This window comes from Pseudopipra pipra, chromosome Z (assembly GCF_036250125.1).
Source record: "Pseudopipra pipra isolate bDixPip1 chromosome Z, bDixPip1.hap1, whole genome shotgun sequence".
Taxonomy (NCBI): Eukaryota; Metazoa; Chordata; class Aves; order Passeriformes; family Pipridae; genus Pseudopipra; species Pseudopipra pipra.
The window spans coordinates 10029248-10045701 of record NC_087581.1 but is presented as its reverse complement, the minus strand read 5'-3'; the positions used below and the strand labels follow the sequence as shown (position 1 = coordinate 10045701).

The following is a 16454-nucleotide window of genomic DNA, read 5'->3' as shown; positions in this document are numbered from 1 at the left end:
TTGGAAGCTGCTTTTGTTACACACCACTTTCTCTGAAATACAGCAATGTTGGCTGAAAGAAACAAATGGAGGGAAACCTCCTTGTGCTGCCTTCTGGCATTTTTCTTGGAACTGAGCTACACATACTGCCATAGTTCTCTGACTATGAGGGATCAGCTCCTGCAAACTAATGTGGGTTTCAGTCTTTGTGGGAATAAAGCACAGCACCAGCTCTGCTACATGGATGGTGGCTCCTGCGCTGTGTGAGGCTGGATCCAGCAGCCTTACCCCACTCTGTCAGTGTGCACAGTTTCTGCACAGCCTGGGCGTGTGCTACGGGGATCTGAAGCATTCTGACGTCCTGCCACCAGCACTGTGGAAAAGAGGGGAATAAGGCACAGGCTCTGTCAGGCCTCGCTTGCCCCTTGCACGTGGCCCACCCGCTCCCTGCAGCCCCAGGAGCATCCTGCGGGCTGTACCCCATCACAGCTGTAGTGAGCAGCGGCGGGGAGCCTGGCTGCATTCTCTCCTCCCCTCAGAGCCCACCCTGCCTGCCGATGCCACAGGGACAGCAGCAGGGCTGGTACACCGGGCTGATTGTCATTCCTGGTGGGATCCGGCTCCACTGCTGGGACCTAGGACTTGGGTAATGCAAAGTAAAACGAAAAGCATTTGTAAATCATACTGAAACATAAATAAGAAGAAAGAAAGGGGGAAAAAAGGCTGGAACAATCATAGTAACAACTGTCTTAGATTTTACAAAGGAGATAGTGGAAGCAAAATGTTAAAGACAAAAATCTATGGTTAGCAGATCTAAGAATGAAAAGGTAGACAAAGAAGTTCCCAGTTGTACTTGGAATTTTATTTTTCCATGACTGAATGATGATAACAGAACAGAACTGACAAGAATTCATGAAAAGCAGAGTCATTTAGCATCTGCATCTGGGGAAAGCCAGATGGTATGGTCATATGACATGATGATGCAGTTTAATTTTGATTTTAATCACTTACACAGCAGTTTAATCAAGCTAGACATTTTAAAATCTGAGTGGCTAATTAACTTGCATCCGATAGTTTTAAAAGAAGTAGCAAAAGACCGCCGGGACCGGCAGCGGGACCCGGGGGCAGTGCGGCCCTTTAGCGCCAGCAGCACCTCCGCCTCTCTCTGCCGGGTCTGTCCCGGTTTCCCTATCCCGGTCAGACCTCCCGGTACGCGGCTGCGGGCCGGACTGCGTTAGGAACAACATTGCCAGCGGTAGTGGGAGCTGATCTTGCCCCTCTACTCAGCACTGCCGAGGACAGTGTTCTGGGCGCTGTGTTCTGGGCGCCTCAGGACAAGAGAGATGTGGAGGTCTTAGAGCGGGTTCAGGTGAGGGGTACAAAGATGACTAAGGGACTATACCGTCTCTCTTTATACTGAAAGGCTGAGGCAACGGGGAGTCTTCAGACAGAGGAAGGGACGACTGAGAGGGGACCTTATCAACGTGTCTCTAAAGGGACGGTGCCAAGAGGACAGAGTCAGGCTCTGCTCGGTGGTACCGAGCAACGGGGCGAGATGCACGGGAAGTTCCACCTGAAATTGAGGGAGAACTTCTCTACTGTGTGGGTGACCGAGCACTGGAACAGAGTTCCCAAAGAGGTCGTGGAGTTTCCCTTACTGGAGATATTCAGGAACCGTCTGGACGCAAATCCGTGCTACGTTTGAGCAGGGAGCTTGGACCAGATGACTCCAGTGCAACTCCTCCCAACCTGACCCACCCCGGGTCCTGAGGCCACATCCGTGACTACATCTCCCGGCAGCGCCCGGGCGGCGCGCGGGAGGCCGGGAGGCGGCGGTGGCCGGGAAGGGCGGGCGGCGGGGCAGGGCGGCGGGATGAGGCTGTCGGTGGCGGCCGCCATCTCGCACGGCCGCGTGTACCGGCGGCTCGGGTCCGGCCCGAAGGGGCGCCTGGACCTGCTGCGCAACCTGGTGACGGCGCTGGTGCGCCATGAGCGCATCGAGACGCCCTGGGCGCGGGCCGACGAGATGCGCGGCTACGCCGAGCGGGTGAGCGGCGGGGCCTGGCCGGGCCGGGCCGGGGTTTAGCGCGGGGGTGGCGGGCGGGCGGCCCAGGGGCCCTGACCCGCCGCCTCCTTCCTCCCCGCAGCTCATCGACTACGCCAAGCGGGGGGACACGGACGAGCGCGCCATGCGCATGGCGAACTTCTGGCTGACGGTGAGTACCCCCCCCCCCCCCCCGTTCACCCCCGCATTCCCAGCCCCGGATCCCTCCTGTTCATCCCACCGCGGTGCCGGAGCTGAGCGTGCCGCCCCGCAGGAGAAGGACCTCATCCACAAGCTGTTCAAGGTGCTGGCGCCGCGGTTCCAGCCGCACCCCGGGAGCTACACGCGCATGCTGCAGATCCCCAACCGGGACGCGCTGGACCGCGCGAAGATGGCGGTGATCGAGCTGAAGGGGAACCCGCTGCCGCCGCTCGTCCGCCCGCGCCGCGACTCCGAGAAGACGCTGCTCAACCAGCTGCTCAAGGGCTACCGGGAGGACCTGCAAAGGGCGGCGGCCCCGCCGGGCACCCCTGTCTAGGGGTCCCCCCGTACCCCGAGAGGCTGTCCTGGAGCACGGGAATGGAAGGTGTGTGTCGGGAGGGCTGGAGGTTGGTCGCTAACCTGAGGTTGCCATGGGAGGCGCGCACAGTTTACTTGCTTCTTCCCGTGGTTTGAATAGAGACTCGGCAAGAGGAGGAAATCAAGCTAGGAGCCCTGGTGGTTGATGTTCTCTGTGTAAATAAACTTTGTTCAGAAAGTTCAGTTTGCTTCTGTTTGAATTATGTTTACAGAAACAGTTAGGTTGGAAAAGACCTCTGAGATCGTTGAGTCCAACCTGTGACTGAATACCACCATTCCACCTAGACCATGGCAGTGAGTGCAATGTACAGTCTTTCCTTAAACACCTCCAGGGACAGTGACCCCACCACCTCCCTGGGCAGCTCATTCCAGTGTCTAATCGCTCTTTCTGTGAAGAAATTCTTCCTAATGTCTGACCTAAACCTCCCCTGGCACAGCTTAATTCTTGTGCATGAGCATTAGTAACACTCCAGCAAAACCTGGCTTTGTTACAGGTTCTGGACACAGCCCTGCTCTGGGGCAGCATTGCTGTGACAGAGCTACATTGTTTCCTGGAAGCCAGTGTGCAGCATTTCAGGGTAGGAAGTTCAGTGAAAAATGAGATACTTTTGCTGTTTCAAAAAGTACTGATTGCAAATAGGGTGGTAACACTGCGATAAGTCCTATAAAGAGACAGTATCAAAGGAACTTGTCTTATAATAAGGTGGCAGCACAAGTAGGAGTTGTTGCCATCTCTAGGAAGAGCTTGGTAGACATCCCAGCTTCGGGTGCAGGATTACAGGAAGTCTCTATGTTACCTAATTAGAACAAAAAGGGAAAATGGCAGGACTTTTTCAGAGTTATTTAAGAATCTTTAGTTGTTAGCTTTGTCTTTGATTTCAAGCACAGCTAGTACTTGAAAGTCCTAGCTGTACCTTTGCAGTGAAAAAAAAAACACCTAAACCAACTGAAACATGGTATCACAGAATAGAACACCAGGTTGGAAGGGACCTCAAGGATATCTACTCTGACCTTTCTTGGTAAAACATGGTGGAACTGGTGTGGCTTCCAAAACCCCTGCTGCATTCCCTCCTCCCTCCCAAGTTTTACAGACTTAAGACATTTAAATGAGTGATCCCATGGAGCAAGTTAATTGTATGGAAAGACAAAAAGTTAAAGTTACGTATTCTCTGTTTTAGTGAACCCAGTGTGAAATTAAAGACGTGTACTGCTTAAGGAAGAAGAAAAAAACAGTCAAAATGCTGAAAGGTCAGTGTTCAGACAGACCTTAATCTTTGTCTCTAGTAGCCTTGAATTTGCCCTCTTTGTAGGGAGATGAACCAAACTGCTGTTGCTGCAGAGCTTCCACATTGTTAAAAGTCCATGCCGAGGCTTTAACAAAATCCTCATGAATAATACATTTTCTGTATTTATTCCTTAAGTGGTCTGGCATCCTAGTAAACTGAACCCTAGCACATTACCAGGGATTGATGACCCAGGATGCTGACTGTAGCCCCTGGAGATTTCCCTGGAGATCAGGAGCAGAGGTGCTGCCAAAGGTTTTCTCTGCAGGATTTCAAAGCAATAAGGCACTGCAAACCATGCAGGCAAAGGCAAGAGCTGTTTCAGCTGCATAATCTCTTAGTATTCAGATTATAAATGTGAATGCTGCTTGATAAGATGACTGTGGCCTGCACCACTGGCAGGAAATACAGTGTAATGTCCATATTACCACTACCCAAAACACACATTTTGGTCACAGGACCCAGAAGCATGAGCAGCTGGACACATACATAGACAAATGAGCGTGAAAACACTGGTTTAGAAAGACGGTTGAATAAAAACATTTGACGAGGGAAAGCAAATCAGGCTCTCATCTGCTTGTCCTTAATAATCTGAGTTTACAAAAGTGCAGAAAAGCTAGAAGCTTCTAAGCTAAATTGGGGAAAATTCTTGATACTTATTTTTTATACACAAATGCTTAGTGTGCATACTTGTTTTTTGCAGTGTCTGTATGAACATCAGGACAGCTGACAAAGCATTCATCATCTCACAAGCACAGTGTGTAGTCCCTCTAAATGCAGTTCTACTATATGCCCCTGAGCATTTTCTAAGGTTGTGTAGGCTTCTGCCATGACAGTGGTTGTCTTGCCAGTCTGTCTTGTACACTCAAGTGCATCAGGCTTTCAGCTGCCTGTAGAGAAAAACAAATGGAAAGGCCACTTTATAGGTGAAATCTGTTCATACAATTCCTTGTGTTCCTGGCTGCCAGTCAGGCCTTCTCTATCACCTTTATAACCATACACAGGCCTATATGATCATTTTTATGTCCTGTCCCCTTACTCTCAGCCCCTTCCACCTCTGGAAAAGAGATGCCTACCTGACTGCAGCTGTGAGACTCCGATACCAGTCATTGATATCTTGTTGGTCGCTGGACATCAACAGCAGTGCCTTGTGTGGAAAGGAAAGCTGAAAGGCAAACAGAATCTGTGGCATTCCTTGCCTAGGCAGCAATTCTGATTAAAGGAGAATCATCACTACTGAATTCAACTCATCTCTGCATGCTGATTTTCACCATTTTCCTTCCCAGACTGAAAAATTTAGCTTTAGTACTGGGAGAAGCCAGAGGCTGGACAGTAGAGAGCAAGTGCCAGACTTGACCATTCTTTCCAGCCACAGTTGACAGCTCACTCTGACTTTATAAGCTGTTTGGAGATGAGCAATGGCAGTTCTTAGCAGCTCTTCATCCAGTTTTCTCCCTTATTCCAAGCTGTCCCTCGGGGTCCTTCCACTACCACCAGGTCACAGATTGCTCGAAGTGTTCTTTGTCGCAGCTCACAAGGAATGAGATAACACAGCCCCAGGTCCTGCAACCTTGGAAGAACTGACTTTGAAACCTCTACTGAGGACACTGGTCCCTGCCAAGGACCCTGCAGCCCTCAGGGAGCTTGATGCACAGGCAATATCTGTTGTGATAATACACCTCCCTCATTCTCTGTTTTTCTGTAAGTTCAGCCCACAGTCAGTGTATTCGTTGTCACATGTCAGGGGGCTGTCCCCCCAGACCTGTGGCTCTGATGAGGGCATGTCAAAGTCTTATTGGACCCTCCTCACCTGAGCTAAGTGAAGCAACCAGCAGCAACCTGTACCCCAGAGCGTGCAGGAGGGCCTACACCATGAAAGGAAAAGGACCTACACCACTCAAAAAGAGTTGCCTTGACTCAGACTAGCTCATTGCATTTTGTCACTAGTCTCGTCATCTCAGTCCTGCTACTCCTGAGACAGCTGGAAACCTGCTTCCAAGTCTGACTCCACTGGCACTCCTGCCAGGCAGAAGTGGGGAGACTTACACTGAGGAGCCCTCCCTGGCTCCGCGTGTGGCCGAACACTTTATCCACGGTGCACTGGTGGAGAGGGTAAACAGCCTGGCACGCGAGCTTGTGCGAGTTCAGCGGGTGCAGGGGGTGGCAGGGCTTTGCTGCAATGAGGATATCAGAGAACAGGAAGAACATCCTGCGCTTCAGTTCTTCTCCCTTTGAAGGCACCACCAAAAGCCAGCCTTCCCGGATGTACCAGCGCCCTGGGCATGCAAGGGGAGCAGAGACAGTTGTCAGATCACTTGAGGAGGGGGGAAAGAAGGATGTAATGAGACAAACAGGAATACAGCGTGAGCCACCCTTGTAGGTTACCGGGCTCTACATCAATTCCAGCCACTAGAAGGCACTGAAGTATCAACTGGGTCCAGCCCACCAACACGGAAAACACCCATACAAAAGCAGTAACCAGTCCAAAACGTTTAGGAGCAGGCTGAAGTTGTTATAAATCCACTTTGTTAATTAAGAGGATATTATGATATGCAAGCCTGTTTAAAAAGATCAGAACAAAAACATGGTTTTAAAATTGTATGCATACCTTTAAACTAAAATAAGCCTTCAGAAAACACACCATGAACAATCTTTGTGTTGCCTGTTTGTTTATCACCACCCGTTTAGTGGTGAAACAAGTTAGCCTAAGCTTTGAAAATGTAGTATTTTGTTGCTTGCTTGTGTGTGTAAATTAAATAAATTTTAAAAAAAAGAAAAATGCCAGAAAAACCAAACCCTCCATGTTTCACAGGTCACCTAATTATATACAGACCTCCAGTAGTTAAGGGATTGCACGATGCAGATTACTGTTCTAAGCAAAGGGGATATAAAATAAGAAAGGTCTGAATAGGCAACCTTATCAGCCTCTCTTACAGAACAGAGCCCAGTGTCATCCACCCATAAAATGAATTGCAGTAAAAGTAAAGGAAGAGAAAGCAGCAGAAAAATAATTAAAACAATTAGATAAACCCAGCTGTAAGCAGCAATTAAAAAGCAGCAATTAAAAAAATGGCATCTACACAAAATGGAATAATTAAAGCAGGGCCTCTAACTAGGATTCTTGTGCAAGATAGCCATCAACTCATGGAAATTATGAAGGCACCTGCCAGTGAGATTATTTGTAAAAATATAAAGCTGTAATTAGGTATTGCCACCTGGCCTTGTCTAGGAAACACCTGCCAGGGAATTTCTGCCACTGTTTTTCATGCCTTAGCTTCTGCATGAGCTATTAAGTACCTTTTAGAAAAAAATCACGGTTTTGTTTAATTATGGATTGTGTCTTACTTAGTATGCTACAGTCACAAAACGAAGAGGCAGGTGAATTCCTGCTTAGCTTATTCCACAGGAACCACTCCTCTTGTCTGAATTAGAACGTGAGAAAGAGAAGGAATCAAGTGCAGGAATCAATCAAAGTTTAAGAAATAAATAAAAGGAAGGTGTCAGCAACATGGGACTGGACTGGGAAACTGTTCCCCTCAGGCTAAGCTGTGCTCAGACTCTCAGGTATACAATCTGTCCTGGACTGTACTGGAAATCTTGGATTATGGATTAAATCCATGGATTACCAGGGGCACAAGATTTAGGAAATGGTTGTGAAAGGAGGGCAAGAAAATATCCCTATGGAAGCTCAGGATGACAGAACAGTGTGCTAAGTTAAGGAGACAGTTCTGGTTAATATGGTAGTTGCCCTAAATATGGAATGCAGCAAGAAAAGCAGGGTCTCTTCACTGGGAGCAGTACATCTGAGAGACTGCCAAATGTGAGATACCCAACTCCAAAGCTCCTCCTTTCTGTGAATCTACAGCATTATGTTTTTATTTCCCTCCTGGTGGCAGAACACAATCTTAACAGTTCTGAAAAAAACTAGCTTGTTTCTGGAAAGCTGACTCAAAACTAGCAAGCTCCAGTTGCCTCTACTTTTCTGCTTCACACATCCAAGAGTACCTGTGTAATTCCAGGCAATGGAAAACATGACCATAAAAATTCCCTATCCTAGATAATGGAGAGGCCTCTACAGACCCTCAACACTTGCCTTGCTACATGTCTCAGAATATTCAAAGACCAAAAAACCTACGGACCAAACGCTTTCAAATTATGGCCATCTCTGGTCTAGCTGTAATGTTTTGGGTGGTTTGTTTGCTCTTTTCTTTTTAAAAAGGGGTTATCTTATTAGTTCTGGCATTCAGGATAACTGATTTAGCTTTTTACTTATGCACTACCCCAATGTGCCCAGGCCCCCCACCACATGCTCCTGCTCCCTTGTAAATAGAGCACACCTGTGTGAGCTCCCTTTCATCTGGCATCATGAGAAGAATTGTAAGAACGGGGAAGAGAATTTTAAATTTATCTGCCCATTGATTAAGCACTTTTGAGAGTGACCTCTGACAAACAACCTTTGTCAGCCTGGCTGATTTGGCTGGTATAGAGTTAATTTTTTCCATAGTAACTGCTATGGGGCTGGTTTTGATTTGCTCTAAAAACAGCATTGACAACACAGGGATCTTTTCTTTGTTGCTGTGTAAGCACTTCTCAGCATCAAGATCTTTTCTGCTTCTCACCCCACCAATAGGGAGGCTGGGAGTGCATGTGAAGCTGGGAAGATACACAGTTGGGACAGCTGATCCCAACTCCCCAAAGGACATTCCATACCATGTGGCACCATGGTCAGCATATAAAGCTAGGAGAAGAAGGAGGAAGGGGGGTGTTTGGAGTGATGACATTTGTCTTCCCAAGTAACCACTGTGTGTGTTGGGAGCCCAGCCTTCCTGGGAATAGCTGAATACCTGTCAGCCCATGGCAAGTGATGGATGAATTCCTTGCTTTGTTTTGCTTGCATGAACAGCTTTTACTTTACCTATTAAACTGTCTTCGTCTCAGCCCATGAGCTTTGTCAGTTTTACCCTTCTGAATCTCTCCCCCATCCCACTGTGGAATGTGTCTTTCACCCAAAGATCCACAGGTATGAATTACAACCACATTCACTAGTACCTGGAGCTGTGCCTTCACACACAGTGACTTTAACACTCCTCTCCAGCTGCAGCACTGTGCCTGAATAACCTCTGCAATAGCAGAGGGTGAAACCCCAGGTGACCATTTCATAATTTCCCAGACGGGGAGCATTTATCAGAATATTCCTTACAGAGCTTGGAGTGTGGTCTGGACTTGGAGAGCACCCAGTAACACAAGAGGTCATAGAGACCAGTTATCCTATTAAATGTTCTTACATGCCAGTGACTGTGATTTTATATATCTCAGCTATCAACACAAATATGCTGATTTCTGGAAAAGAAATAAATAAAAGAATAAATAATAAAAAAAAAGAATAAATAAAAGACAATTCTTCCTATGAAGGCTATGAGCAGAATTCCATGAATCTTATGGCTTAAGATAAACAATAACACAGTGCTTGGGCCCTTGGCACTCAGAAATCTATGGTTCCTGCAATGGAGTAGAGACAATGCCACTATTTACAGTCTTTTAAAAAATATTTAATGTCTGTCTTTCATTCCCACCCAGGACTTAAAATCCTGGCTTCCTTGGGTTCATAACTTTTTAACTACATGTCATCAGCTCCTCCTACCTGAATGTCAGGCAATTAAGATGTTGCTTATCCTTACTCAAAAATGCTTAACTTTAAAAAAAAAATGCTTGAATTAGTAGTCATATTCTTTCACCACCTCTCTATGGAATTTCGGCAGAAGGGGAAAACCAGTTAATATGAGTTGAGTCAGAGGTGAAGGAAAGCATACCTTCATGTATCTCAGCATGGCAGAAGAAAAACAGAGCTGTCAGTAGGACCCACCTGGAGTGAAAACCTGTGTCTTCTGTCCTTTGAGCAGTTTCTGAACCCGAAGCAGCTGCAATGAGTTCTCTCTTTTTTCAGTTATGCCTTGGACCCACTGAGATATCTCAGATATAGATTTCACAGCCTCTGAAATTACAGCAGCATATTCTGAGGTTATCACAAATGAGTATATATTTCACCTTACCTATTTGCTACGAAAAGATAATATGAAATTAAGAAGCAAAGTTTTAACCCAAATATCAACAACAGTTTTATTCAGGAATTTCAGCAGGAGATTGGAGTAGTTTACCTCCAATCAACAATTCTGAAGCTCTAGAAAACATTTACCAATGAAACATTAGACAGAGGAATAACTTGGAAGCAGAAAAGGAAAAAGCCCTACAAGTGGTGTTACTTCAGTTAACTGCTTGTAAATATCACAGAATCATTTTGGTTGGAAAAGACTGCTCAGAGTATTGAGTGCCACCTTTGAGTGAACACCACCTTATCAACTGGAACATGGCACTAAGTGCCACATCCAGTCAGTTCTTGAACACTTACAGGGATGGTGAGTCCACCACTTCCCTGGGCAGCCCATTTTCCATGAAGAAATTCCTCCTGATGTCCAGCCTGAACCTCCCCGGCACAGCTTGAGACCATTTCCTCTTGTCCAGTCACTTGATCCCTGGGAGAAGAGGCCAACCCCCACCTGGCTACAATCTCCTTTCAGGTGGTTGTAGAGAGTGATAAGGTGCCCCCTGAGCCCCCTCTTCTCCAGGTTAAACACCCCCAGCTCCCTCAGCTGCTCCTCATAGGACTTGTGGGCAACCTTTCCCCAAATTGTTGCCCTTTTCTGGGCACACTCCAGCACCTCAATGTGTCTCCTGCAGTGGGGGGCTTAAAACTGGGCACAGGAGTCGAGTTGCAGCCTCACCAGTGCTGAGTACAGAGGGACAGTCACTGCCGTGGTCCTGCTGGCCACACTATTGCTGACACAAGCCAGGTGCCATTGGTCTTCTTGGCCACCTGGCCACGCTCTGGCTCATGTTCAGCCACTGTTGACCAGCACTCCCAAGTCCTTTTCCAGCCACTCTGCCCCCAGCCTGGAGCACTGCAGGGGTTTGTTGTGACCCAAGTGCAGAACCCAGCACTTGGCCTTGTTGAACCTCACACAACTGGGCCTCGGTCCATCGATCCAGCCTGTCCAGATCCCTCTGCAGAACCTTCCTACCTTCCAGCAGAACAACACTCCTGCCCAACTTGGTGTCATCTGTGAACTGATTGAGGGTGCACTTGATCCCCTCGTCCAGATCATAGATAAGATATTAAAGAGGACTGGGCCCAGTACTGAGCCCTGGGGAACACCACTAGTGATTGGATATGGCATGAAGGACATGAATTACCCTAGAAAATTGAGGCATGTGACGAAGAGAGTCATAGAATGGTTTGGGTTGGAATCGACCTTAAAGATCATCTCATTCCAACCCATCTGCCGTGGGCAGGGGCACCTTCCAGTAGACCAGGTTGCTCAGGGCCCCATCTTGCCTTGAACCCTTGGTGGGATGGGGCATCAACAGGTTCCCTGGGCAGCATGTGCCAGTGCCTCACCACCATCAGAATAAAAAAGAATTAAAAATAAAAATTAAAAAAATAGAGCTGCCATTTCTCCAATTTAACCCTTAGGCCACTTTCACAGACAGTTACTCTACATTTTTATTCCCAATGTGTTCTCAGCGATATCTTGATCAAAATGGAGAAGGGAAATAGTAATCCACAAGAGCCCCACAGAGAGGAAGATTTTTCTTCTGTGGAAGCAGGCAGGAAGTGGGAATCCAAATATTAGCAAGGAGGCTATCACTGACCAAAGTGTCAGCATCTACAGGTGGAATCATACTTGCAAGTTTGAGGTGCTCAGCACTGTCTGGGCAGGTGTTCTCCAGCAGGTCTCTGAAGAAATGCTTGTACCTAAGTTGGAGAGAGCAGGTTTAATTCACAAGATACCAGGAACATCAGCACCTCCTGTAAGTGACAGCATGATGAAGAGCACTCCACCAAGAGATGGAGTACACACATCTAAGCCTAACCAAGCAGTTTTGGCCACACTTCAATCACATTCATTTTATCATCAAATATATTCACTAAAGTAACCCAAATATTTTATACATCTGCAAGCCTTTGGCTTTTCCTGGGGATCTGATAAAAACAACCTCACAAATTACTTATGTTTATGAGACTCTCAGCATTCACATAAAAATGCCTTCAATACCAGACAAATTTCTCTTTGAACTATCTATTTTTTTGTATCTGAACGGTGGCATTCATACCGTGTTTCCTGCCCATACAAGAAAATAAAGGCATTTCTATAAGAACTAGGATCTTCCTTTTTCTTTTTTTTCTTTCCAGTCTTTACTGGAAAGGATCAGATCTCTGCAAATTCTTTCTCTTAGTAAAGTCAAACTGTTTTCAGTCTGAAATGACAGAATGAATTTAACAGACTCACAAACTGGCAGAACTCGTATGACCTAGTGTATTTGTTATTAGTGTTTTGAAGAAAATTGAACATGATGAGCTGATTAATGATAAAATTAGATCTTCTGTTAAAAAGCTAACACTTTTCCCACCTGTTGGACAGCAACAAATATACTGCTGTTTTGCAAATTTAAAGGAAGTATCCAAAGCATTATAATAAAAAAAACACCAGTCAGCTTAATGTTTATAGTTGAAAAGCAGCTACTTGATCTACAGCAGCAGCAGCTGAGTTCCCAGCAAACTACCTGTGCTCTCTATTACCCAGACACCCTCCCCAAGAAAGGGCTGCCCATGAGTGCATGCAGCACTCTCCCCATGCAGTCAGTTTGCCTCTTCAGAGGGGGGATTATTGCAGAATACCCTGAGTTGGAAGGGACCCAAAAGGACCATCAAGTCCACCCCCTGGCTCTGCACAGGATAACTCTAAAAATCACACATGCACAAGTGCTGTCTGAATATTTCTTGAAATCTGGAAGGTTTGGTGCCTCAAAAGGGAATGCAGCAATGAAGAGTGGATCTGTCCAGGCTCAGACAACTGCAATAGGCATTGAATCTGAGGAAAGCATATGGCCCTGATAACCAGAGAGGGAAGAAAAGCTCTTCTGTGTTCATTAATTTCATCCTTTCCAAAAGCAGTGATCCACAAGAGTCACAATGCCCCAGGGCAGCAACCTGCACAAAAGCAGAGCAAGGCCATCTCTGGCAGAGGGCATCACTTCTGCAGCATTTCAGACAGCTTGTTTTTGTTCAGAGTTGTACTTCGGTAGCTTACTGAGGTGGCAGGAAGCCTCCAATTCTACCCAAGAGCTACATGAAGGGATAGGAGCCAGGGCTAAACACAGCTACTTCCCTGCATCATCTCCAATCCACGTACAGTGATTCCACTCTACAGGCACATCTTCAGATCTGTTTCACTGCTGTCTATGTGCTTTTTTGATTTTGAGACACATTAAGCAACTTTACCTCCCACAGCAATCAAGACACTGTTATGTTCTTTTTTCCTTCCTCATGCTAACCCCTTGAAGACTCACAATTTCTTACTTACTGGTGCAGCCTCTGCAGGGGCAAAGGAAGCAGATCCTCTAGCTCCCTCCCTTGAAATTGAGGTCGAGATTCCTGGAGTTTCTTAAACCGCCGGAATGACTTATTTTTCTTCAGTTGCTCCTGTGTGCAGCAGAAAAGGGATACATCTTTGAGACTACAAAAAGAATTATGTGCTCTAGTCTGAACCAGAGCTTAGAACTCTTCAACTTAGAGTTTAAGACTCCAGTCCTAAACACAAGCATCAACTTCTTTTGTGGTTATAGGCAAGCCACTTCCTTCCTCCTAACCATCAGTTCCAGTGGGTAATGGAAGCAATATTATTCTTTCATACAGGCACAGCAGTACAAAGCTAGTATATGCAGCAAATGGAAAGAAAGAAGAAGGGAAGGTTGAACCCAGTTAGGAAAACAAAGAGTGCACCTGTGGCTTTGTCCCATTCATATCAAGACAAAGCAATGCAGCTCCACATTCCCATCACCTCAAGGCAAGTATCTGAAATGCCTTTTTCTCTTGGACAATCAAAAGTGTGAATATATGCATGGAAATACAAGAGAAGGGAAATATCCCAGTACATCCTGCATCTGGGAACATGCATGGACAAAAACTGGGGGTGGAGGGGTTTAAATCCCAGATATAGCTGTCAGAATTTTGGAATAAAAATATATCCTTCTGAAATTTCTTGAAAACATGTTGTATTTGGAGACATGCGTCTCCCTCAAAAAAATAAAATTCTACCAGAGAAAAGAAATTGTGAAGGAAAAGGAAATCCCACTGCTGAGGATACACTTAGTGTTAGTGGGAAAAATTAGGAGACCTGACAATTCCCAGAAAGAGATCACTGTACCCTAGTGAAAGCCTGGAAGCTCTCTAGGCCTGCCAGCCGAGAAGGAGTGGGAGTAAATACAGAACTCTCTTTGAGAAAGCTGTTCTCAGCATATGCATTTACACACACAAACACCTGAAAAAAAGCATGAAAAAATTGAAGCTCTAAGGAAGTAGAGAAGTTTTTACCATTTTATTATGGAAGAAAGACTGAATATCATCAGCCCAGTAGAAGTCAGAAAAATGATTACTCCAGAAACAGAAGAAAAAGGGAAGGATGTAGCTGTTTCACAGAACAGAAAAACACGGAGAATAAGAAGAGTAAAGTAGTTATTTACCTTCAAGGTTTTATTTGCCTGCTCCAAATTCTCAGCATAGTGGCCATAAAGATCCAGATTCTGACAAAAACTTTCCAGTCCTGGTCCCAAATTCCCTCTCTCCAGGTGAAATGAGAGAACACTGTGTACAAGGAGCAAAAATAGCTTGTGAGGGCTACATTACTGATGGCATTTTCACAGCTCTCTCTGTTTCATTCCTATGGTGACCTTCCTTTGTTGTTCTCCACCTCACATCCAGTTTCTGTGCCAAAGATGTGCTTGGAAGTCACAGAGTAAGCCACAGAACACACCGTGGAGCAGACTTACTGAGGTTAAACCACTACCTAGTAGCTGGGTATCCAGATATGTGACACAGATCAGCAGTTTCCTGGTTACACATTGTCACCAAAGCTAGCAGTGCTAGAAGTGAATGCCTGTTTTACAAGGTGTTAGTAAGATTTTGGGAAATAAAGCTTTCTCATCAGTATAGAGTCCTCCCAGTACAATTACAGGAATTGCAACAATGTGTCCACTTACTGGCTGGACGAATATATGGATTCCAGGGGTCCAAATATAGTTTCCAACACAGCAGGTTTCAATGTCCCTTTGGCCTTTAAAATTGTCACAAAGTACTAAGTAGGAAAAAAAGAGAGAGTTTCAAACAGGTAGAATTCACAGATCATCATAGAATCACACAGCGGTTTGGGTTGGAAAGGACATTGAAGACCATCTCATTTCAATGTCCACTAGACACTTTTCACTAGACCAGGTTGCTCCAAGCCCCATCCAACCTGGCCCATCACTTCCAGGAGTGGGACATCCAAAACTTGGGTAGGCAACCTATTCCATTACCTCATCACCCTCTCAGTAAAAGAATTTCTTCCTAACATCTAATCTAAGCCTACTCTCTTTCAATTTAAAACCATTCCCCCTTGTCCTATCAATATATGCCTGTATAAAAAGTCACACTCTCTCTCTCTCTCTCTTTTATAAGCCCCCTTTAAGTAATGGAAAGCTACAAAGGCTACTCAAAGGTCAAAGGTCATTTGTGGCATACAGCAGAAGCCAGAAGTTCCTGCCTGCACACTCTGGCTTGTAAGGATATCAAATATCATGAATGTCTGCCTAAGAAATCCATTGTCAGATGTTAGCCTGATTTGTAACTTTGACCATAACTCTAAACACATGGAACAGTACTACAGTACTCCTAAACAGACCAATAGAGTGTATTTCAGTATCCTTAGATGCATTTGTCTTTCACCATCTTGTCTATAGTCTTTGTTTGTTTGTGCCCCCTACATTTCATACATCTCAGGCATCTTAAGGTAAGTCCTTATACAATCAAAATTCAAAGGTTAATGTCCGTGTATAGACCAAAGCCAAAGGGCCGAACCCACAGGCTACTGAATATTACAGAGGAGGTAAAAGAAAAACAACAAAAAAACCTTTCAGCCCCAGCAGCTCTCCCAGGCACTAGGGATATATCAAAGTCTTGCTCTTGACCCTTCCCCATGACAACACAAATAAGTACGTGCTGTCTGAAGATACCCACATAGCAAAACGGGCAGAAATACTCACTGTGACCACCAAATCCAGCTGCTCGAGGTATTTGTGTTCAGTTTCCAGCAGCTCCTTGGCTGTCCGGCTGCGCTTTCTCTCCCAGCGAGCCCTCTGGTCTTCCACAATGTTTGCTCCAGCAAGAAACAGCAGGGATGAGTCACTCATGGCAGACTCAGAGTTGATACACAGAAAGGTAGTGGATCCTGAAGAGCCAAGAGAGGTGGACACACAACAAAATAATAACCTATGTCGCAGGGTAGGATTCTGAACTACAAACTCTACGCTTTCCTAAGAAAAAAGGGAAGTCGGTTGCCAGCAACGGTTATTAACAGTTTCCTTCTGCATTCCCACCTGCGACCACAGGAGCCCTGTATTGACTGGAGGAACGGAGGTTAGAAAGACCAGGCTGTGAAAGCAGGAGCAGTACATGAGGATACATCTGTAGGCAAATC

General features: G+C 45.9%; 2 protein-coding genes and 1 long non-coding RNA gene across 4 annotated transcripts in view; 2 read left to right on the top strand and 1 right to left on the bottom strand.

Annotated features, from left to right (window-relative positions):
• The first annotated feature begins 1805 nt into the window (after positions 1–1805).
• Positions 1806–2785, top strand: MRPL17 (mitochondrial ribosomal protein L17). The gene is made up of 3 exons (XM_064642538.1): positions 1806–2026; positions 2127–2195; positions 2298–2785. The coding sequence occupies exons 1-3, from the start codon at positions 1853–1855 to the stop codon at positions 2559–2561; spliced, it is 507 nt and encodes a 168-aa protein (XP_064498608.1). The 5' UTR covers positions 1806–1852; the 3' UTR covers positions 2562–2785.
• Positions 2786–3120: 335 nt separating this feature from the next.
• On the top strand, positions 3121–5126 carry LOC135407477 (uncharacterized). Its single transcript, XR_010426887.1, has 2 exons — positions 3121–3850; positions 4931–5126. It is a non-coding gene; the product is annotated as an uncharacterized LOC135407477 (long non-coding RNA).
• The window catches only part of ARHGEF39 (Rho guanine nucleotide exchange factor 39), a 14779-nt gene continuing 2726 nt past the window's right edge, over positions 4402–16454 (bottom strand). The window contains exons 3-11 of one of the 2 annotated variants that reach the window (XM_064642536.1): positions 16021–16205; positions 14980–15074; positions 14464–14584; positions 13305–13423; positions 11625–11695; positions 9749–9877; positions 5932–6161; positions 4962–5050; positions 4402–4775 (exon numbers count right to left, since the gene is read on the bottom strand). In XM_064642536.1, coding sequence (XP_064498606.1) covers positions 4760–4775; positions 4962–5050; positions 5932–6161; positions 9749–9877; positions 11625–11695; positions 13305–13423; positions 14464–14584; positions 14980–15074; positions 16021–16167 — 1017 coding nt within the window. In that variant the 5' untranslated portion in view covers positions 16168–16205 and the 3' untranslated portion in view covers positions 4402–4759. Of the gene's footprint in view, positions 4776–4961; positions 5051–5690; positions 6162–9748; positions 9878–11624; positions 11696–13304; positions 13424–14463; positions 14585–14979; positions 15075–16020; positions 16206–16454 lie in introns of those variants that run through there. The other variant, XM_064642535.1, reaches the window with a different exon arrangement.

What these genes read in the sequence shown, in the direction of transcription:
- MRPL17 (XM_064642538.1), top strand. Translation starts at nt 1,853, where the DNA reads ATGAGGCTGTCGGTGGCGGCCGCCATCTCGCACGGCCGCGTGTACCGG. An exon ending in TGCGCGGCTACGCCGAGCGG is followed by an intron (nt 2,027 to 2,126) that starts GTGAGCGGCGGG and finishes TCCTCCCCGCAG; the next exon opens with CTCATCGACTACGCCAAGCG. An exon ending in TGGCGAACTTCTGGCTGACG is followed by an intron (nt 2,196 to 2,297) that starts GTGAGTACCCCC and finishes GCCGCCCCGCAG; the next exon opens with GAGAAGGACCTCATCCACAA.